This window comes from Phascolarctos cinereus, unplaced genomic scaffold (genome assembly GCF_003287225.1).
Source record: "Phascolarctos cinereus isolate Bilbo 61053 unplaced genomic scaffold, phaCin_HiC Scaffold_1;HRSCAF=81, whole genome shotgun sequence".
Classification (NCBI taxonomy): Eukaryota; Metazoa; Chordata; class Mammalia; order Diprotodontia; family Phascolarctidae; genus Phascolarctos; species Phascolarctos cinereus.
This window is the reverse complement of record NW_027555514.1, coordinates 112,178,941-112,203,420: the sequence shown is the minus strand read 5'-3', so window position 1 is coordinate 112,203,420 and position 24,480 is coordinate 112,178,941. Positions and strand designations below refer to the sequence as shown.

At 42.2% G+C, this 24,480-nt stretch overlaps 1 protein-coding gene across 1 annotated transcript in view; it reads right to left on the bottom strand.

The window, feature by feature from the left end:
• PLXNA4 (plexin A4) overlaps positions 1–24,480 on the bottom strand; it is a 677,812-nt gene that overhangs the window by 55,319 nt on the left and 598,013 nt on the right. Inside the window, 4 exon segments of the mRNA XM_021002332.2 lie at positions 5,198–5,357; positions 10,249–10,395; positions 11,561–11,627; positions 15,477–15,745. Of these exon segments, the coding sequence (XP_020857991.1) occupies positions 5,198–5,357; positions 10,249–10,395; positions 11,561–11,627; positions 15,477–15,745 (643 nt within the window).

Genomic DNA, 24,480 nt, shown 5'->3' with positions numbered 1-24,480 from the left:
TCAAGAACAACTTTCCAAAGCTAAATAAATAAATAAAATCAATAGTCCTCCCTCTCCTCCTCCTGATCCCTCTGGTATTTCTGGGTGGAGTTGGGAGAAAGCCCAGCCTAGAAAAAAATCTCAGCTGTGCTGTGGAGAAACAATTTGTGCTAACCACAAAATGATCTCTCCTGAGAAAACCAAGTGTATTTTTGTTCTCTTGTGACTAGCGTGGACCAAAATGTCCAGGAAACATCTCCCCTGTGCTATTCCCAGAAAAGTTTGTACATTAAGCACCCACTAATGTGGCTCAGGAGATCTTGCATCCTTACAAGTCCAAGGTTGGGCAACTATATAATTGCCTGTGATACCTACTGCTTTCTTAGCCACTCTTTGTCATAAGATCAGACGATTCGGAGTTGGGGGAAATCTTAGAAAGAGTCTCGTGTGACTTCCTTATTTTACACATGAAGAAAGTACAGTGACCTGTCCAAGGTAGTGAGTAGCAGAGTTGGGGGTTGAATCCAGGTCATAGGATCATATCACAGATTTAAAGTTAGAAGGGACCATAAAGGACTTCTGCTTCAAGCATTTTATTTATGAGGATACTGAGGCTCAGAGAAATTAAGTGGCATATGTATGAGGCTTCTGAGTAGAATGGAAAGAGCCCTAGAGTACGAAGAGCTGAATTTGAATCCCACCTCTGATTCAACTTATCATGTGACCTTGGGCAAATCATTTAACCTTCTGTGCCTCAGTTTCCTCATTTGTAAAGTGAAGGAAGTTGACAAATGGACTCTAAGGTCTCATTCTAGATCAAAAAGTTATGATCTATGATCTGATAGCTTGCCCAGTAATCAGAGGTAATCAGTAAGAGAAGTAGGATTTTGCAGTTCAATGATTACAAATACAGTGGTGTTTCCATTGTCCTTTACCATCATGACCTTTTCTGGTAAGGACAAGAAAGTATTTCAAAGAAAAACTCAGGGATTTCCACAAAGATTTTTCCCCCATAGTTGCCAGTTTATCTCCTTCCTAAGAAGCCCAGACTAGCTCATTGCTTTTTCTTAACATTCTGGTTTGAGGTAGAAGACGTATAATGGAAAGCATGGAAGACAGGGAGTCAGGAGACCTGAGTTCTAGTCCTAGCTTTGCCCTAAACTACCTTTGTGCACTGGCCATGACTGACTTTGACCTAAGGGCTTCATTTCTCAAAATGCTTGGGAGGGAGACTTTTGCTTATTAGGAGAAATTCTCTGGAATATGGTTCCCACAACACTTGGGTTACCGTACCATGGTTCTATCAGGAAGAAGGAGGTTTAAAAAGCAGAGCTAAGTAGGCACAGGATTGGCAGCATTATTTATATTCCTTGTTATTTATGTTGCTTTGTATCTTAATTAAATGCTTTTGATCACGAATTTATGTGTTTCTGCTATCATTTAACAGTAGAATAATACTTCCTGTTGGGACCAGGGCTATAAATTGCATCAATGGCCACTCTAATGCAGTTATACCAAACCTTGATGTAGCAAGAAATACTATTGGTTTGAGCCTAGGTAAGTCTGGGCAAATCACTTATCTGTCTGGACCCTAGTTTCTTCATTTGCAAAATAAGGGAAGTCATTTCCTGAAAGAGAAATGAGGAACAAAGAATGAAACACAGATTTTTTTTTTAACATGGCCAATGTGGGAAGCTAGGTGGCACACTGGATAGAGCATCCAGGCCCGGAGTCAGGAAGACATGAGTTCAAATCTGGACTCAAACACTTATTAGCTGTGTGACACTGGACAAGTCACTTAATCCTATTTCCCCCAGTTTCTTCATCTGTAAAATGAGCTGGAAAAGGAAATGGCAAACCATTCCAGTATCTTTGCCAAAACAAACCTCAAATGGGATCAAGAAGAGTCAGACATGACCGAGCAACAACAAAAATGTGGGTCGGTGTTTTACTTGACTATGCATATTTGTTACAAGGGCTTAGTTTTTCTTTTTCCCATGGGGGTGGGGTGGGAAGGAGAGAAAATCAATGCTTATTAATTGAAATAAAATAAATATTTTAAAATAAACCTAAATTATGTAGACTTCCCTTTCTTAAATGATATCATCCTTTGATATAGGTACACTACCATCTATCCTTTGCAGATGAGAAGATAGGAAGGTCTCTTTTCCAGTTTCCACAGGAAGGGGAAGAAAAGGAATAGGACTTAAGAATCTTGATTTTTCTATGGTTGCTTGTCATATACTTGAGTTTGCTTCCAGTGGCCTTCCCTAGGGAATGGGTGTAAGGGAGAAGGGAGATTGGGGGTTAGCTCAGGTAGCATAATTCAGATGGGCAGCTCTAGGCTGGATCTGATCATGGCTTTCTCACGTCTTCATTTTGGGTGCACACTCTAAGTGGGCCTTGGAGCAGCAAGAGCCCTGGCCAACACAGACACCTGTGAACATATCAACTCACCCCAAGGACAGCGTGATGGGAGAGGAATTGACATTACACTGAAATTGACACTGACATCGCCACTACTGCCTCCATTCCATCATCTACCCTCCCGCTGGTCTCTCTTGTGTACTTGCTCTGTTGCTTTTAAAATTCAGGGATAATAATAGCACCTACCTCGAGGGCTTATTGTGAGGATCAAACGAGATAAGATATTTAAAGCAATTTGCAAAAATGAAAGCATTATATAAATGCTAGTTATTGTTATTGTAACACATACCAGTATATATATACATGGGGAGAGGGAGTTTCTTTACCTGGGAGTTCCATATATCAATGAAATCATAGGTCAATTTCAAAAAAGAGAGAAGGCAATAAGCATTTCTATAGTACCTGTGTGCCAGGATTTGTGTTAAGGAAGCACCTTACAAATATTATCTCAATTGATCCTTTTGAATTTGAACCTTAGAGATTAAAAATGGGTTATTGGAAAGGCAGCCCAAACTCCTTCCCTGAATTTTAGGGGCAGTGTAATACAGTGAAAAGAACAATGGGGTTGAAAACCTGATGACCCGGGTTCTAATGCTGCCTCTTCCAATAAGTGGCTATTAGACCTTGTATAAGTCAGAGTCTCTTTACCATTCTAAGCCTCAATATCTTCATTGGTAAATGAGAGAGGAAGGAAACAACCTACTATGTGCCAGCCACGGTGCTAAGTGCTTTTATAAATATTATTGCACTGGATCCTTGCAAAAATTCTGGGAGGTCGGTGTTATTATTATCTTTGTTTTATGGTTAAGGAAACCAAGACAGAGGTTAAGTGACTTGCCCAAGGTAAGTGTCTAAGGCCAGGTTTAAATTCAAGTCTTCTTGCCTCCTGGTCTAGTACTCTACTTACCACATCACTGGCTGCCTCAGGAGTACTGCCTCACATAATCTCAAAGGCTCCTTTCCACTGTAAAACTTACTATGAGTATATGATCTTGGAAAGTAATAGCAGTATCATATTTCATTTGTATAGGGCTCTGAAGCTTCCAAAAAACACTTTCATATTTATCATCTGATTTGCTGTCCCATAGCACCTCCATAAAGTAGGCAGAGCAAAGTAGCTGTTTATCCCCATTTTGCAGATGAAAAAATTGATTCTCAGAGATATAAAATGCCCAGCTAGGTAACACTGAAGGCAGGATTTGAATCCAGGTCTTCTGATTCCCAGATCACAATTATGCATTTGAATTAGATAGCTTAGTTGAAGCACACTTAAAGGTCAGAGGGACATCCACTGGGGATTTGTCTTGCTTCCTCTTTCTATATTTCTTTGCCAACATTAACCTTCTTCCCTCCCCGCCGCCATGCCTCCCACCCAAGATAAGTATGAAGACTGACATTCACCTACACCAGGAATCAGACTGGTGTTTCCCTCAGCGACATTCCATCCTGCTGCATGAAACACTCAGGTGGACCACATCTTTATATTATTTGCACATAATGTAGCTATGCTTATGCAGGCTGTGAAATCTATTCATAGACACACTTCAAGTACAATTTAAGCGTTGCTCCCCCAAAAGTTGCCATCTCTCATTTTTTCTCTTGTCCATTCTCATTGACCCAGATCCTTCAGGTGTCCAGCAGTGCTAGTAGAGATAAAACTAAAGGGAGGGAGAAAGAGTAGCAGCGTGGACAGGGATGAGAGTGAGGACCGCAGATTGGCCCAGGGCCATCCTTTGGAAAGCATCAATCTAATAATAGCTGGCATTTATATAAGGCTTTATAGTTTACCTAACACTTTCCATACATTATTTCACTGGAGCCTTTTAACAACCCCATGAGGTAGTTACTACAAGACTTACCCCCATTTTATAGAGGGGGAAACTGACATTTACAGAGGTTAAGTGATTTGCTCATGGTCACGGAATGCCAGAGGAAAAATTTGAGCTCAATTTTCATAACTCAATCTCTAGCACATTATCTATCTGTCATTGCTACCTAGACTCCCTTCCTGCTTTCCATCACTCTTTGTCTCTTTCAGTCCTACTGATGAGGATGCTCAATAAATGATGGAGATAATTAAGACTTGTATCAGGCAAGCCTGTCACACAACATCTGCTGTTTTCCTCTTGCCCATCACCGCCACTCACCAGCTCTGTTACTTCTGGGGAAAGCAGGTCAGGACATGAGGATAGTTCTCTTGTCCCATGTCTCCTTATGGCAGAGGTTTTGAACCTGTGGTCCATGGACTGAGTCCATGGATAGATTACAGAGGGTCTAAGAAATTTTTTTTAAATAACTATTTTGATAACTTATTTTACTATAACTGGTTTCCTTTTCATCCTACATATTTTATCTTATTAATTTAAAGCCATTATTCTGAGAAGGGTTCCATAGGCCTCACAAGCTTTCCAAAGAGGTCCATGGCACAAAGAAGGTTAAGAATCCTTGGTCTGCAATAACAACTAATTCACTTCTGCTGTTTCTAGTCTTACTTCCATCACAATCCTGTAAAATGAGGGGATTAGATTAGACTAGAGGATCTCTAAGCTTCTCTAATATGAATACCAGCATTTGTCTTCCTACCATGCATTGTAGACTCATAGAGGATTGTTGTTGGAAATGGCCATTTGATCCAACCTCCTAACCAAGCCAGGGCTCCTATCTACAACCCTGACAGATGATTAGCAAACCTATGACTGAATATTGTTGTCGAGGACAGCAGCAAGAAGGTATTTTACAAGCTTTTCTCTCCTAGACCCTGCCCTGAGGGACAGACTCCTTGCTCACTCACCCAGATCCATATCAGCAGCTTTGGGCCTGTGGGAACAGGGCACATTCTTGAAGATGGCATCCAGGATCTTCTCTTTGACCTGGGTAATGGTGTCACAGTTGAGGATCTTCACTGGGATTTCAGGGCTGTTGACATTGTCTGGATTGACACAGCTTAAGACCTAGGGTAAGAAGAGGCATAAAGGGTGCATGGAAGAGGGTTTCTCAGAGAAAAGGAGAAGATGGTGTATACCCTTGTCTTCTTTTGTGGGTTTCCTCCCACCTTCACACAAGGATCTTGCCTTCCCTCTTACTCTTTCCTCAGAGGGTCTGGAGCCATATAGGGGGAGAAAGTGAGTGAGACTTCATTTTGATTTTTGTCCTTCTCCTTGTTGAGCTCACCACCCTTCCCTCTTTGGTATGGTAAGAATATATGACTTCTCAGGAGAGTCTTCCTTGTTTCTCTCTGTGTACTTTTTTCTCTCCTTTCTCTCCCCCTTTCTTATTTCCTTCCCCTTCCCTCCCCTCCTCTCCCCTCTCTCATTCTTCCCTCTGTCCCTCCTTCCCTCCCTCCCTCCCTTCCTTCCTTCCTTCCTTCCTTCCTTCCTTCCTTCCTTCCTTCCTTCCTTCCTTCCTTCCTTCCTTCCTTCCTTCCTTCCTTCCTTCTCTTCCTCCCTCCATGAGTCTCTTTGTTTCTGTTTCCATCCCTCTCTCACTTTATCTGTCTCTCCCTTTCTTTTGAAAATTTCACTTACTGAGCTGGCTGCCCATTTTCCTGCCAGGACCAACCTCATTAAAATCCTGATTTTCCCATTTAAGGCTGAAATCCAAGTTTGCGGAATATGGAAAGGGAGCACCAGATGCCAATATACACATACACAAACACATACTTGAGAATGCGCACACTCATCGTTCACCACCCCTAGCTAAGCCACTCTTTGATTTGGTAATGACAACAACAACATATAAGTAGGACCTCACACAAATTAGGAAATTTCACTGTTTGTTCAAAATATCCCTCAAGCTTTAGCTTTTGTTACACATTTTTGATTTCCTTTTTTTTTTTTTTTTGGTCTGATCAGCATGTGAACAATCTATAAGGTACATAGCACTCTCTTTAAAAATAAAAGATGCCCTTTAAAAATGTAGGATCAGGCTATCTGCACTCTATTCCTGGATCTGTCCATGGCTAGTTTTGTGTATGGATACAGGTCATTATCTGACTCAACTGCTTTCTTTGGAACCAGTCTATGAGTACATGAAAAAGACCCCTAATGACCAAATCTTCATGTTGTTTTTCCTTTAGTTACTAGGGTGATCCTGTCTTGCTTCTAGGATTTACCCTCTTACTGCTCTGAAACTCAGAAATAATTATGCTGTTGGCAACCTACTTGTGCCAGAGATGACTGAGGTCAAGATACTTACAGCCAATGCCTCCCTGAAAACAGTCTGGGCCATGGCAAATGTCAGGGAAAGGCCCAGGAGGCTGTACTATGGGCCTGGCCTCATTCAGCCTCTGCTACCTGGGCTTTCTTCCCTATTCCTTAGCTTCTCTGAACTTTCACTTGCCCCAGTATCTATTTCCCAAGTGCCACATTTGGGTTTTAGAGCCAGACAATAGCAACAGTCTTGCATGTGGTGGCAATTAAGACCTCAATTCCTCGATATCTGCCTTTCATTAGTAACCGGACTGCTGCACTGAGCTCATATAGTAACATGCTTATTACATTAAGAAAGAGGAAGATATACATACACACACACATACACATACATAGAAACCTCTTAAAAACTATAAAACTAAATCTTTGTCCTGAAAATGATGAGGGAAAGAGTTCAGGACCATGTGTTCATTCTGCAAGACTTGGCTAGCTAGGATGAGGGCCCTTTGAACTTTGAAAAGATGCCTTCTCCATGATACCCACTCCCTTCCCAAATTTCTAAGCTCTTCTCTCAAACTTGAAGCACTGGGGTGCAAGTCTTGCCTTGGAGGAGAGGATCTGGGCTCTGTCTCTTGCCACAGGAATGACCTCAGCAGTGCTTTCCTCATTTGCAAAATGATGGAAGTTGGATTAGTTAGACCCTATTAAGGGCCCTTCCAGCTCTGATTCTATGACTCTATGCCTATTGAAACATGATTTCTGTATGCCCCTGCTTGTCTTCTGGGTATGTCTGTTGTCAAAGTCACAAGATCTGGGTTAGAGAATGTAGCAAGGAACTCTGTCTCTTTGTAGACTTCAGGATTATGAACTCTCACTGAAATCTTGACTGAAGGGAGAGGGTGGAAGCCTAGAAACAAGAGCCCAGCCTCTCTTCTGCCCTATATAGAACCATGTCAAAACTGTGCCTTGGCTCTGAATAGCACAGTGGGGATTCCTGAAGGCGAACTGTCCCATAGGGATGTTAAGCAACCCATCTGCTCACAGTCAGAAAGACAGTGCTCCTGACTGCATCAAGGTCGATAATAGTCCTGCTGTAATGCCCAGTGGAAAGGCATCTCTCTCTAAAAACAGTTCATCAGGGGCTAGAGGAGATCCTTAATGTATAAAGTCCTTGACATTGTGGGACTAGGAGGGTCTAGAAAGGTCTCTTCTAATCTATCTCTTACTCAACCAGCAACTATTTAAGATGTGTGACCTATAAGTAACGATGCTGATAGATACATGTGACTCATGCTCTCCTTCTCCTTCTCCTTCTCCTACCTCATGTCTTAGGCAGGTCTATTTTCAAGCCATCTCAGGCTACTTGACCAAGTACCAGGGACTTCCAGATTCTCCTGCTATCTTCTTTGGATCAAAAACCTTCTTTCTGGAGGGTTTTTCTAAATCCCTTCTGATGCTATCTAAGGGCATTTTTTCTCTCTTCACTGAGAATGGAAGTGCACCTCACACTCGATACACTGTAATTTCCTTTTACTGATTTAAGTTGCCCTTCCAGACCTCTCCATTTCAATTAACATTACCCTTCTTCATGGTTCAGTTGAAAGAAGGCTGAATTTTGGAGTCGGAGAGTCCAGTGGCTTTTGCCACTTTCACTTAACTTGGATGAGTCCCTGGGAACTCAGTTTTCTCATCTGTAAAAATTTGGGGGCTGAATTGGATGACTTCTAGGTCCTAATATATGCTCCTATGACCCTTTCTTCATTGGGCTCCCCTGACATCCTTAGGTTTTTCATGTCCTTTGTATGTGACAGAGCCTGACATTGGACTTGATAGTCTAACAATGCTCTTTCTCCAGAAATAAAATGTATCACCATTTAGGGACAAAATATTAATAGAACTCATTTCATTGGATTCGACATTGATCTGATGTGGGGAGAAAGGGGATGGGGGAGAGAGAGAGAAGGAGGGAGGGAGGGAGAGAGAGTGAGAGACAGAGAGAGAGAGAGAGAACGAACACAGACAGGAGACACACTTGAACAGTAGTTCTGTCTCATTAAGAAATCTATTCAGGTCTCTATTTTTGGAAGATTTCCCCCACCCCTTTTTAAATGGGAGCTTCTAAAGGCTCTTCTTTAGCAGACAGTGACTGTGAGGAAGCAGTGGCCTTATTCACATGCTGCTGCTTTGAATCCCCGTCAGCCAAGCCAATCCCTGTAAATCTGTTAAGATGCCTATCGGGATTCATGGGGCTCTCTGAAGATGGGGGTGGGAAAAGCTGATTAGCATCAAATCATTCCCATCAAGAAGAGAGGGGCTTTGTTTAGGGCTAGCTGCTACTGTCTCCCCAGCCCACCTTGGGGACTGTGAGCTTATACTTTGGGGACTGGTTGGCAGGATAGCCTGAGATTCAGAGTATTGGAATGAACCTTAAAGGGGGGTAGGGTGGGAGGGGTGTCTGTTAGGCTAAATCTCTGCCTTCTGCTTTTCCTCACTCCTCTTTCATTTTTATTTAACTCTCTCTATCTCTATCTCTCTCTGTGTCTGTGTCTCTGTCTCTGTGTCTCTCTCTGACTCTCTCTGTCTCTGTCTCTCTCTGTTTCTCTCTGTGTCTCTGTCTCTCTCTCTCTCTGTCTCCCTGCCTGTAAGGGTTATTTCTCCCTCTCTTCTTTATTTAGCCTCACTCTCCTTTTTTAGTTTTTTTCTTTTTCTTCCCCCTATATACAGAAATGGTGATGACCTGGTCTATGAGTAGGTAGGAGCAGGAGATAAATTATAGCCATCTTCTTTCTGCAGAAATATCCTAGGTGTGTAGGAGTGAGAAAATGACCCCAAAAGGGGAGGAGAGAGAGAGAGAGAGAAAGAGAGAGAGAGAGAGAGAGAGAGAGAGAGAGAGAGAGAGAGAGAGAGAGAGAGAGAGAGAGACAGAGAGACAGAGAGAAGAGAGACAGAGAAAGCACTTCACATATCTGTCGCCTTGGTCACTTTCGTGTCTGACACATGGGATTGGGGACTCATAGGCAGAAATGTAAGCCTGCAAATCACAAGACCACAGTTCTTGTCTCAGTGACTTCCCTTTTATGACACTCCTTCCCACTCTTACACTGTGCCCACTCCCATTGATCTATTACGAATTGGAGAAACGACTGCATTTGCAGTTGGGAAGACCTGTGTTCGAATCTGATCTCAAATACTTGCTAGCTAGCTATGTCATCCTGGGCAAGTTGCTTTATGTCCCTTGACCTCAGTTCCTCATCTGTAAAATAAGGAAGTTGGATAATGTGACCACTGAGCTCGCTTCCACCTCAAGATCTTAGAGGTCACCTCCAGAGCTGTGATACTATGAGCCTCCTTTTTAAAGAGTCAGTGGGTCTGGGGACATGTTGGGCTTTTTTCTTAGTTACTTCTCTGGCTTCTTCATCTACAGTTTGCCCCTTGGATCTGGGTTCAAATTCTAGCTCTGTACTTGAATACTTACATAGCCTTGGAAAGTCATTATAGCTCATTGGATCTCAGTTTCTTCATCTGTAAATTGACAGAGCAAAAGTAGATAATCTCTAGGGTCACTTCTAGCTCCAAATATACGATCCTTTGGCTATGACCCTTCTTGACCCACCCCACGCTCTATTCTAGCAGTACCAAATGGAGATAATCATTAGGTGGCTTGGGGTGGGGGAAGCTTCCTGCAGACACTCACCAGGGTCTTATAGTCAATCTGCTGCCTGATGAGCTTGTCCTCACTCAAGGAGTATCGGGCTTCCCCAGTGATAGCATCGATGGGACCCTTCTCCATCTGCTGTTTAATGGCACAGAATAAGGAGAAAAGGGGTTCCCCGGCACATTCCTATGGAAGAGAAGATAGTTGTGATGATTAGAGCTGCTGCATGCACCTCAGGCAATGAATGCATAGCCTAGAATTCCTGTATCTGCTGGCTGTGCCCAATTCTCCACCTCCAGTCAAATGATGTTGCTACTGGGATTCACTCTCTTTTTCCTGCTCCTCCCTCTTTCCCTTTCTTCTTATACTCCCTTCTCCTTTCAGTTCTCACCTGTTCTGATTTGTACCTTCATGATCTGTCCCTCCCCTCCCTTCCCCTTCCATGTCCTTAATGTTCTCTCTCTTCCTTATTCCTCTCTCTTCTTCTCTTGTCCCGTCTCTACCCCTTTTATGGGCCCCTCATCCCTGAGGCCTTTCCCTGTAGTGCAACTTCCCATAGGAAACAAGGTAATGACTGGCAGTCAAGTGGTTCTCAACCTCCGTGCCACGTCATTAGCTTATCTGCTGCCAACATATTGCCTCTCTGCATCTGCTTATAGCCCTTATCAGCCCCATGTTAGGACTGAGGTGGGAGGGAAGTGGTAGAGGGGCTTGGAGAGGGAAGAGGAGGAGGACGAGGAAGAGGAAAAGGTAAAGGAGAACATTAGAAGTTCCGCTCTTAGCTGAAAATGGGAATATGGTCCTAGAATTCATAGCCATGACTTTTCAGGGACTTCCATTATGTTCTTCTCTCCAAGTATGAAAGCAGCCAGGAGGGAATGACTGGGTTTTCCTGTCTCCCTCTTTCTCTCTTTTCTGTCCCTGTTTTTCTCTTCTGTCTTCTAGCTTTAGAAAAGTTATAAAACTTTTCCCCCTTGAATCAGTGCACTAAGGGATCACTCATGTACTTGGCACTGTGACCCTAAGTTCCATATAATTTGGAGCACACCTAGTGAAACTCAAGGCACACTAAACAGGCTATGATGCACCCTTTAAGAATCATTGCCATGAGCCTCTGAGGGCTTTCTTCTCTGGGGTATACAGGGATAGATTCCCTTTGTGTTAGGAGGAGGTCTGTCCCTTTCCTGGTGAAAGCTGAGCCATTGTGGGCATAGGGTTGGCAAACAGGGATGGGCTAGAGTGAGTGGGGTAGGGATTAGAGAGAATGTAGAGGACAAAGCACAAAGACAAGAAATACTAGTGAAGGGTTATCAGTCCTCCTGTGAAATAATCCGATGACCATCGCCCTTACCTTCAGGAACTTGTAGAGAAGGAAAGTGAACCAGTTGGTTAGCATCTTCTCAGCCACTGACTCTGTCCTATGTCCCACCCCGGGGAAAAAAGCCAGAGCAAGACAAGAGGAAAAGACATTTGGTTATCTCACTGGGACCACAGAGAAGGCAACTGGTGGGTTTAGGACTTTAATGGGATTGTAGATTTAGAGCCAGAAGGGATTTCAGAGGGAAGTAAGCCTAATTTTCCCCTCCCCATTTTGCAGAGAATGAAACTGAGGGACAAAGAAGTTGAGTGAACTGTCCAGGGTCACACATTATTAAAAAGGTAGCATTGGTATCCAGGTCCTTGTCACTCCAAGGCCATTGCTCTATCCACTATGCAAAGGTTGTCAAATTCAAATAGAAGTGGGGACCACTAATCCATAAATAAGGATCCCTGATGGCTGCATATTGACTTAGTTTTAAAATATAATATTATCTGTTTTTTGTATTTTTCTTTGTTTTATTAAATATTTTCCAATTACGTTTTAATCATGTTTGGGCTGCAATGTGGCCCATTAGTTGCACATTTGGGTGTTATGCAGCTGTTATGCATCCTTAATGCAAACCCTGTGACTCTAATGTACATACAAGTTCCAAGATCTCCCATCTCCACGTAGCCAACTTCTTCTCACAGGGCTGGGGCAGTGCAGCATTCCAGAGTGGAGCATTGATGGGGCATGAGGGATAGCATTGGTTGTCTTTTTTCAGAGGAAAAGAATGAAAATTGGGAGGAGGGCTGATGGGACAGATCATTACTAGCCCCCCTATCTCCTTTTGACAGCATAAAGGAAAGTATTAAATAACAGTCTGGACTTTGGTTATCTATAGGGTAGCAGGGATGGGGTACAGATAGCAGTATGGATGGACCAACCATGCCGGGCCCTAAAAGCCAAGTTATAGACCCACTTCAAAGACACCTAGGGCTTATAAAGATACTGAAAGATCACTCAATATATCCTTTTACACCAAGACAATGCCAAACCTGAACCATTCCTAGGAAGAGAAAAAGTATTGAGGGGCTTCCATAGATGGCTACACCAGAACATCTCTTGGGAAGCCAATTTCAGGGTTGAACCATCTTCATGATCAGAAAATTCTCTTCTAAGCCTAATTCAATGCTTTAGGTTAAACTCATTCACTTTTTTGTTATGACTCCCAGAGGCAAAAGATGTAATACTGATTTCATTTTCATAAGATCATAGGCCATGGATGTAGCTCTGGAAGGAGTCTTTAGAAGGCATTTAGCTTTCTCATTTTACAAAGAGGGAAACTGAACCCTGAAGAAGTGAAGAAATTTGCCCAAGGTCACTCAGATGAAAAGTTGCTAAACCAGGATTTGAATATGAGTCCTCTGACTCCAAGTATAGTCTGCATTCTCCTGAATGTCTGAATGTCAGAGGGCTCCACTTCTGTCGATTTCATTTGGGGTGGACAGAATTCAGACCTCACCAATGCTCATAGGGAGCACTAGGGAGAGGTGGCCAAGTCCATATATGGCCATGGACACTTTAAATGTGCATTGGCCAAGAGAAAATGCCAAGATACCAGAATAAAGGGAGGGCATTTGGGAGCAGAGATGGAGAAAAAAGGGAGGGAAGAATTAGAAAAAGTGGGACTGGAGAGGGGGCCAGGAAAAAGAAGGAAGACAAGAGTCAGCAAAGTCGGAAGCAGAGAAGGCATCGGAGGAAAGAGAGCTGTCAATGAAAATGGGAGATACACAGATGTAGAGAGAGATGACATGCAAAAACTGACAGTGCGAGCTTGGCTAGGCAGTGGCAACCCTAGAATTATGGCAGTGGGTGGCCATTTGGTGAAAGTAAAACAAAAATCAAAATGATCTCTTGTGCAAATGCTTTCCTCTGTTTGCTCCCAAATTAGTGTGATTGTCCCAATTCATGCTTGCTTCCTGATGCTATGCAAGGTTTTGCCCAGTGCAGCAAGATCTTAAAGTGAATCTTTTCTGAAATCCCAACCTGTTTGCTAAACCAAGAAGAAAACCTGGAGTTATTAATAGAGAAGATGTAAGAGACTGACGGAGGTAAGTCAGAGGCAACTAGGTGCTTGGCAGCAAGAGTAATGAATTTAGAGTCAGGAAGACCTGAGTTTGAATCTTGCCTCAGACACTAGCTCGGTGACATCTGGAGCAATTCACTTAACCTCTGTGTGCCTCAACTTTCTTATCTGTCAAATGAGGATAACAATATCATAGGTTTGTTTGTGGGGAATCAAATGAGATGATATATGCAAAGGTCTTTGCCAATCTTGAAGTCTTATAATATAAATATTATCCATTGTTATTATAAAGTATGAGATGAACAATTTCTTGTTGGCTGATTTGAAGTAGGAATTGAGGAAGGGTAGAAATAAGAGGAATACGGATGGTTTGGCCTGGAGAGAAGAAGGCTGAAGGGAAAACTTTAATGCTATCTTCAAGGGTGACTGGTGTCACAGCAAAGAGAGACAAAGTGGTCAAATTATGATCATTTGAGAGGAGGTATGAACTGTAGGAAATAAGCACACGTTTTCACCTATTACCTCACCCAGGTTCACTTTTGCTCATGTGTGGAGTTCCCAGCTACATGGTAAAGTGAAGGCTAATTCAATTGAACAAATATTTATTAACGTACCCATAGTGTGTAAGGATCTGTGTTATATGCTGAATTTAAAAAAAGATGGAAAATGACACAGTTCCTGCCCTCAAGAGCTTCCTTTCAGAACTTTGTTGAACAAGTTGCAATGGAAAAGCTTTAAATCCAATGCAAACCAGAACTTCTTGGATATGATAAAAGGGCGAGTGATCAAGAGTTAATGTGGCATCTCCTTCTCTAGAATGTTTGAAAATACTATAGATTCTTAACAAAAAAGAACACTAGGTTTGGAGTTGGGGGAGCTGAGCTTAATTCCTGACCCTACAACTTATTTATTGTTTGATCTTGGGTTAATTTTTCTTTGGGCTTCAGTTCTTAATCTGTAAAACGAAATAATTGTTCTAGATGAATTTTAAGTGGGGCAACCAGATGGTGCAGTGGATACAGCATGGGGCCTGGAGTCAGGAAGACCTGAGTTCAACTCTGGTCTCAGATATTTATTAGCTGTGTGACACTGGGCAAATCACTTAACTCTGTTTACCTCAGTTTCCTCATCTGTAAAATGAGCTAGAGAAGGAAATGGCAAACCACTCCAGTATCTTTGCCAAAAAAACCCCTCCAAACCCCAAATGGGGTCATGAAGAGTTGAACATGACTGAAACGAATGAATGACAGAAATCTCTAAGGCCCCTTTCTGCTCTAACTTGTGATTCTGTGAAAAGACATGTAGTATTCTTGATTGAAGGGAAAGTTCTCTAGACAACCACAGAAGGTCTTCTCAGGACTAAAATGTTAAGGTTCTACAACAAGAAAAATTTGAGAGGAAAAGCTCAATGGTGTCAGAGGAGAGCCAGAGGGGACATAAATGAAATGAAAAGGAGATGAACAAAAACAAAAGGGAGGAAAGAGTACTACATTCATAGCATACTTCAAGGTTTTCAAAGTGCTTTCTTTGCAAGTAGTGTTACTCCCATTTTATAGATGAGGAAACTGAGGCTCAGTAATTGACTTTCCCAGGGTCACACAGGTAATAACCTAGTAGCTGTTGGACCTTGGACTTGAATCCAGGTCTTCTGTCTTCAAGATCAGAGCTTTCTCAATAAACATGCTTAAGAATGAGATAGGGAGTCACACACTGTCTGAGTGGACACATGTGAGATGAGCCCAGAAGTCACCTCATCCTGTCTTCTGCCCCTAGGCAGGTAAAGGGTTAAGTCATCCCGGAAGGTTTGGTGGGATCTAGGTTGGGGCAGAGACCCTCCCCCCACTCTCCTTTGGTTATTTCCCTCCCTGCATCCTTTACCTTCTGAGGAGTAGTTTGGGGTGGTTTTTGCTCTCCAGGTTCTTGTCAATGAGGTCAGCCAGTAGCTGCTTTAGCACGTCTGTGGCATACTCCAGCTTGCTCTGCAGGACCGTCATGATGAGGGAGGCCACGTTGCCCCGGTCCCGCATTGAGAAGCTCCGCTGGGACTCCAGCGTGCGGATGAAGGACAGTAAAAACACTTTGTTGTTGATGAGCTGGGCAAAGAGCTTCAGGCCCTTCTCCACACGCTCTTGGCGGTAACCTGGTACCTACAGAGAGGAAAGGGAAGGATGAGTCATGCAGCCACGAGACGCATCATGCCCCTATCATGGGCATCACTGCCGTGCTCAATCACATCACTGGAGATGAGAATGACAGGCTGTGGAACTGCGTAGACGTGGCCAGTTCTGGAAAGATGCCACTGCCACCACCTGGCCATTCCATTGTTAGTCCTCTCCGACATTCAGATTACTTTGTGTTATTTTGTATATTTTTATTGTTGTCCTCCAGTCATTTCAGTCCTGTCTGACTCTTCATGATCCCCATTTGGAGTTTTCTTGGCAAAGATGCTGAAGTGGTTTGCCATTTCCTTTTCCAGCTCATTTTACAGGTGAAGAAACTGAGGCAAAGAGGGTTAAGTGACTTGTTCAGGGTCACACAGCTAATAAGTATCTGAGATGGGATTTGAATTCAGGTCTTCCCGACTCCAGGCTCAGCACTCTATCCACTGTGCCATCTGTCTTATATTTGTCTTTATCTTCCCAATAGAAGCCTCATTAGGGAAGAGGCTGTTTGCTTTTAGTATTTGCATCCCTGACAATGAGCAGAGTAACTAGCAGATAGAAAACAATAATAATGCTAAGGATGATGATGATGATGATGATGATGATGATGATGATGATAGCTAGTGTTTCTTTCTTTTTTTTAGGCAATTGGGGTTAAGTGACTTGCCCAGAGTCACACACCTAGCAGGTGTCAAGTGTTTGGTCTAAGGACAGATTTGAACTCAGAGCCTCCTGACTTCAGGGCTGGTGCTCTATCTACTGTGTCACCTAGCTGCTCCTGATAGCTAGTATTTCTACAGTGCTTACTATGTTGGATATGAGATCATTTGAGCCTCACAACAACCCTGGGAGGCAGGTGCTATGATTATCCCCATTTTACAGTTGAGGAAACTGAGACAGATGGGGTCAAGTGATTTGCCCAGTATTGCACAGCTAGTAACTGTCTGAGGGTGTATTTGAACTCAGGTCTTCTGAGTCTAGGTTCAGGATTCTATCCTCTGTGCCACTCAGATGCCCCAGAAGCTACACATGTGTGTTAAATTGAAATGCCATGTGATTCCCCATCACCACTCATGCCAGAATCATTCCAAGAATGAGCCCAGTGTATAACAGATTGTCATAGCTTCTTCTGGGTAAGCTTTGGTCCCCTAGGGGTGCATGAATGCTGGATAAGCATCTTCAATTTGACAATCACTACACTCAGCTGGCTGAAACAGAACACTATGCTGGGTGTCAAGACAAGAGGTTCTGGTCCTGGCTGTGACTTTAAATAGCTCTGTGACATTAGACAAGTCTTGTAACAACTCTGTGCTTCAGTTACTTCATTTGTAAAATGGGGGAATCAGAACAGAATACTTAACCCTATCTTAGAAAAAGAAATTCAACAAGACATCAATTAACCCCCTACCAAAAAGTCATCAGGAGTAGATGGATTCACAAATGAATTTTACCAAACATTTAAAGAACAATTAATTCTAATTCTATTTAAACTATTTGGACAGATAGGGAAAGAAGGAGTCCTGCCAAATTCCTTTTATAACACAAATATGATGCTGATACCTAAACCAGGAAGAGCAAAAGCAGAGAAAGAAAGATACAGACCTATTTATATTTGTAGCAGCTCTTTTTATAATGGCACAGAACTGGAAATTGAGGGGGTGCCCACCGATTGGAGAATGGCTAAACAAGTTGAAGCATATGAAGCATATGGAATAGTATTGCGCTATAAGAAATGATGAGCAGGATGCTTTCAGAAAAGCCTGGAAAGACATACATGAACTGATGCGAAATGAAATGAGCAGAACCAGGAGAACACTGTATACAGTAAGAGTAATAATGTACAATGATCAACTGTGAATGACTTAGCTATTTTCAACAATGCAATGATCCAAGACAATTCCAAAGGATTCATAATGAGAAATGCTATCCCCCTCAGAGAAAAATTGATGGAACCTTAATACTTTTTAAAACTTTCTTTATTTTTCTTGTTTTTTTTTTAAATCTATTTTCTTTCACAACATGACTAATGTGGAAATATGTTTTGCATGACTGCACTTATATAATCTATATCAAATTGCTTGTCTTCTCAATTGGGGGGGAGGGAAAGGATTTGGAACTCAAATTTTTTAAAAAAATGAATGTTAAAAAATTTTACATGCAATTGGAAAAAGATTAACAAAAAATGAGGGCATTAGATGTGATACTCTCTAAGCTTCCGTCCAGCTATAATATTCTCTACTAGATTCAAATCCTATACTTGGGTTTAAACCCTCCCTCTGGGCAAGTTATTAACCTTCCTAGGTCGCAGTTCCCTCATCTTAGAAAGGAGAGTTGGACCAAGTGCCCTCTAAAGTCCCTTTCTACTTTAGACCGATGAAACCTTCCAGATTAAACATTGATCAACACTGAAGTGAAGAGAGAAGACCAAATTTAGCTAAGGCCAAGAAGATGGCATCAGTGGCATTGAGATGAGAGACATCTTGGTAGAGGAGCAAGCACTGGACCTGGAGTCAAGAAGATGTGGGTTCAAACCCACGTTAGACATTCACTAGCTGTGTGATCTTGGGCAAATTATTTGAACTTCCTGGGCCTCAGTTTCTACATTTATAAGATGAGGGGGTTGGACTAGAGCGTCCCCAGGTCCTTATAAGTGTGATTTGTGATCCTATGACCTCAGGTGTCTCCATACCTGGTTTACTGCACCATCCACTGGGTCACAGTGACGTCGTCTAGGATCAAGAAACCATGGCACTTGATGAGTACAATTTTAATTGTCTTGGGGAAGAGGAACCTTTACAATAAAGCCTCTGATCATCCCCTATAGATCCCACAGGTCTGGAAGCCTAAGAGCAACCAGGACAGTGACCCTCTCCACACCCCCTTCTCTGTACCTCTTCAGCTTTCATTTCCTTCGGCTCCTTAAAAGCTGAAAGTAAAGCAAGTCCTCTGGAAGGAGGCAGTGGAAGAGATAAGAGCCACACTGGACACTGACAAATAGTGCTGGGGCTCCCCATTTTCCACAGCTCCAGCAACACCTTTTGGCTCTTGTCCATAGCCTTTGCTCCCCAACCCTTTACCTCCATCCTAGTCTCTCAATTCCTACTTCCATTGCCCCAGACTCTACAGGTCAGCTTCAAGGTGTCTACCAGAGTTCCAGGAAAGGAGTCCAGGTCCAGCAACTGCTTCCCTTACGCCTGCCCCCCGATTGGTATTGCCTTCTACCATATGAGCTGATGGTATTAACTTTAAGTAGCCAGGAGACAAAAAGGAAAACAAGAGCACAGGAAACACAGCAATCTTGATGTACCCTCAAGCCTCAGGCTTAAACCTATCAATCTACTTACCTGTTTCTCTTTTTATCTACCTGGCTCACCCCTAAACCACTCACACCAAATTTCCCAAAGCTGTTACTATTTATAGACTTTGGGAACAGGCTCAGATTGAGTCTTGACTCCCTTCTTCTGCAATAGATCCTCCCACTTCAAACTCTTTGGATGTAAGATTCAGAAAAAAATCTGAGTTCAAATCCTGGCTTTGCTATTTACTATCTCTGCAACCATGGGCAAGTCACCTAAGTTTCTACACCTCAGTTTCTTTATCTGCAAAGTGAAGTCTTTTCTCTCAGGTCCTAAAGCCTGTGATCTTCTATGTGAGAGGATTCCCCTAAATAAAAAGGCTGGTTTTCAAATGAAGAAGGTGTATCCTTGCTCATTTGGGATCTTTACATCTAAAGCCATAGAGGTACTATACCCCTGGCATGACTCTGGTTGAATGATTTAAACCAATTAATGAATCAATGCTGACCTGGAGGGAGGTTTCCAGTGTTGTACACCAGATATATTCTTGGCTCTGCTCCGTTAGACATTTTTACCAGACACTTGCATGAAGGCATAGTTTGACATGTTTATTAAATCTAACAATGACATAAAGCTGATAATGATATGCAGGATGACAGAATTTGGATACCAAAAAGTTGCATCAGGTTGGAGTAATGGATAGAGGCTAATAAGAGAATGTATGATAGGGATAAATGTCAAGTCCTCCATTTCAGTTCAAAAAATAAACTGTATAAATACATGAAAGAGAAGACCAAGCAAGAAAACGGTTGGTGTAAAATCCAAAAAAATAACAATGAAAACCTCTTGATTTTTTTTTTGTGAACTACAAGATGCCTTGAACATAATAAGTGTTTAAAATGTTATTTGAATTGAATAATGTAACATGGCAACCGAATAAAAAGATAATGTGATCTTAGGCTGAATTAACAGAAGAATAACATCTAGAAAAAGCAAGGTCATTGTCCTGCTGTATTTTGTCCTTATCAGACCACATCTACAGTATTATTTAATTCTGGGCACCACATTTTGGTAGGTACACTGCAAAACTAGAGGAAAGTGAACAGGAAGGAGAGGGCACTTAAGACCATATCATATAAGGAGTATTTGAAAGCACAAGGGATATTCAGCAAGGGAAGAGAAGATTCAAAGCGGACATGGAAAACAAGTATTTGAAGGGCTGTCACACTGAAGAGAGATTAGACATTCTGCTTGCCCCTGGAGATAAAGGCTAAGAACACTAGTGAGAGGCATATTTGGACTTGATATAGGTAAAACGAAAATCTCAACACTCTAAGTTGTACAAAAGTGAAATCGGGAGGTAGTGAATGCATGAAAACAAGTTTATTAAGTGCCTACTTTGTGTCAGTCACTGGAGAAACCAACACAAAGCGAGACAGCTCCTGACTCTAAGGAGTTACATTCTAACAGGGGAGACAACGCGTATAAGGGAGTGGTGGTCAGGGATGGGAGGTTGGAACAGGGGAGTCACAGGGATGGTGAATAAAGCCAAAAGATAGAAAACTGTCATATCCTTTTCAGTACTAATGGTAGAACTACTTTGATTACTGTTTCTAGAGTAAGAGACAGAAAGTGGTAGGAGCCAGGAAAAGTGCACCACGGGAGTTGGAGATGCCTGCAATAGACAACTAGATAAAATGGGTAACATGTTTAGGATGAGTAGGGCTAGAAATTGTGGGCTAAATGAATTTTACTCACTCATTCACCAATCAGGAAAGTTCCACTCCAGGGTAAGAGTGGGTTTCTGGTCACTGGAGAAGCAGAGATGAACAGGTTTTGTGTTTGTTATAAACTCAGTATTGGACTTTATACTTATCTCTATGAATTTTCATTTTATTAGATTCTGCCTAGCCTTCTAACTCAGGGCTTTTAACCCAGGATTCACAGATTTATATATACATATACATACATACATACATATATACACACATATACATATATATATATATACATACATATATAGATAACTATATTTCAATATAATTGATTTCCCTTGTAATCCTATATACTTTATTTTATGCATTTAAAAGCAGGATTCAGAGAAGGGATCCATAGGCTTCAGCAGACTGCCAAAGGGCTCCATAACCCCTGAAGGGTGAAGAACCCCACTTCTAACTTGTTGAAGGATGTTGTGGAAGAAATTTGTACTCAGAGATGAGTTAGACTAGCTGACCTCTGAGGTCTCTCTTCTGGGATTCTGGGAGGCTGGATAAAGCTGGATAAGGTATAGATGAACAGATAAATAGACTGGTGGATAAATAGTTATGGAGGAAAAAAAGGAAGGAAAGACAGCACACAAATGAAGAACCTCAACTCTATTCCCTTTAAGTGTTCCTCCTAAGCCCAAGGTATACACACTAGTGAGTTCATAGGTTTGTCATGAACGAGAAAAGTTTGAGCTCCAGACCACTCTGCTGCCCTTTTGGAATATTTCTGTTTCCAGAGAGTCAATAGGGTGGAACTAAGGAGGCACGTGGGGAAAAAAAAAAAAACAAGCAAGGAAAGTGTGATTCAAAGCTCCCTTGCTAGAATGCTGAATCTCACATCACCTCGGGCTAATGTGCAGCGGCAAAAGTTTATTTCTGCTCATGTCTGCAAGCAATTAATTAGCAAGTTTATTGGAAACTAGAAGGCCACATAACCTGCTCCAGACAGAGCCTTTTCTTGACAATTAGCCATCTTGTGGGCTTCTTACTACGGGAAATAGGAGCTGAATTGGGGTAGATTTTATTTTAACTCTTTCTTGGTCAGAAGACCTGGTAGAAAGTCTCTCTTTCAGGGAAAAGTTTAGAGAGCAAAGTAAATCAATAAATCAAATAATCAATAAACAAACAAACAAATGAAAATAAAAACCCAAATTAAGACAGTCAATAAGCATTTATTAAGTGCTTAGTGTATGCCAGGCATTGTGTTTGGAGCAAAGAAAGACAAAATAGTCATTGCTCTCAAGGAGTTCATAGTCTAATGGGGGAAGCAACATGAAAACAACTATGTGCATAGAATATATATACAGGCTAATAACAGAGAGAAGGACTAACATTAAGGGGGTTTGGGAAAGGCTTCTTGCAGAAGGTGTTTTAACTGAGACTTAAAGGAAATCAGGAAGCGAGGAGGGAGAGAATTCTGCATTTGGGGGTCAGCCATTGGGAAAATATTCACAATCAGGAGATAGTGTTTTATTCAAGGAACATTTAGGAGGCCAGTGTCATTGAGTCAAAGAATATGTGGGGGTAAATAAGGTACAAGAAGAAAGAAAGTAGGTATGGGCAGGGATGGGGCATGAGGGGCTTTGAATGCCAAACAGAGGGTTTTACATTTGATCCAAAGGTGATGGAGAACCACTGGAGTTTATTGAATAGGGGGGTTGACGTGAGCAGAACTTTAAAGAAGATCAATTTGATAGCTGAGTACAGGATAGACTGGAGAGGGGAGAAACTTGTGGCAAGGAGACCAACCATCAGCTATTACAGTTAGGTGTGAGGTGAGGAGGGTCTGCCCCAGGCAGCATGGGAGGAGAGAAAGGGGCATATAGGAGAAATATTTCAAAGGTAGAAATTTCAAGATTTGGCCACAGATTGGCTATGGGGGTGTAAACATGAGGAGTGAAGGATAACACCTAGGTGGAGAACCTGGCTGACTGGGAGGGTGAAGTGTCCTCATCAGTAATAGGGAAGTTAGGAAGAGGGGAAGGGTTTTGGTGAAAGACAATGAGTTCAGCACTGGATATGTTGAATTTAAGATCTGGGCAACTGAAGATGCCCAGATAGGGAGGACACATGCCACATGGGGAGTGAGGGTGATGCAATTGATATGATAAGGACTAGGGTATATGGTCTGGGTGGGCAGGGTGGATAGGGGGTCCATGTGTGCATAGATGTGCTAGCATGTTACAATTATGATACACGCAGATGGCATCTGTCAAGTGAACGGCTGAATGACTTGCTATAGGTTGGCCAAACCATTATCACAATTCCAGCATCAGAATTCTCAGGACATCCATCCTGATCTTCCAGATTCCACCAAGGATCCCAGTGCATCAAGAATTGATAAGGATGATAGTGAGTGTGACCCAAACCCCGACAAACATTGTAGATTCTTCCTTGTGTAAGGGATAGAAGGATCAAACAATAGCACAGCTAATAGGATTCACAACTGGTCGAATGGGAAAACTGAAGGGGTAGTCATTTTGGGTTTGTTTTCAATGGACAACATCCTGGAGATCAGAGCTTGGTCTCGTGCCAACAGTTTTATCCATGGCTTGGGTATACTCATAGATGGCTCCTTCCTTTTGGAGATAGTTGTAGTATAACAGAATAGCCACCATAGCGAAGTTCAAGGTCTAGGATCTCTGCGGGAAGGTCATCCTTGAGATAACATCTTTAGTGACTGCTTATAATGGCTTTGTGAGTTGTGAAATTGTTACCCCCTCTTTAAAGGTTAGGGAACTGACAGCCATGGAGATGACGCTCATCACCAAAGTTTGCACACCTAATAAGTGGCAGAGTAGGGACTCTTTCAAACTCAGGCCTTTTGATTCCAAACCAAATCTTTTCTCCGCTCTGCTAGGCACTTCTCTCTCCTACACCAAGATTTCATCTTATACCAGCAACAACTTATTGGGTCAGAACGGGACCAAGCAATTCTATTCAAGAAACACTTATTAAGCACCTACTGTGTGCAAGGGATTGTGCTAGGCATGAAGGTAACAGAGACCAAAATGAAACAGACCCTCTGCTTATGGAACTCATGTTCACCGACAGATACGAACCATCAAAAGGAGAGTGGACAAAATGACAAGGGGGAAAAGAAAGCTATGAAATGAGAAGAGGAAGGAGGGAAGGAAAGTGGAAAGGAACGAGCATTTATATAGCACCTACTGTGAGTCAGGCACTGTGAGGAAGGAGGAGGAGGAAAAGACAGATAAAGGGGGAAAAGATACGTATACTGAGAAGCAGTAGATTTATACGTCTCAGACACCTCACAGTGATGTCCCTGGCATCCCAGGTCCTATTTCCTTGTCTAGACACATACACCATCAAATCCAGACAGATGTGCCATCTGACCACTGAAACACATAACAGCTTGTGCTTGCTGGTGGATGTCTATTTTCCATTTCTATCTCTAATTCGATTCATCCATTCCTTTATTCATTCGATATGTAGAGAACACCTAGAGCTATCTAAAATATTGCCCTTGCTTGTAATAATAACAGTTCTCATCTATAGTGTGCTCTTATGTATTCAAAGCAGTTTCCTCACAATGACTCTGGGATGGAGGTAATTCAAATATACCCAGTTTAGAAATGAGGAGTCTTAGGGTGCAGAGAAGGGAAGTGATTTGCCCCAGGGTCATTCACATAACTAA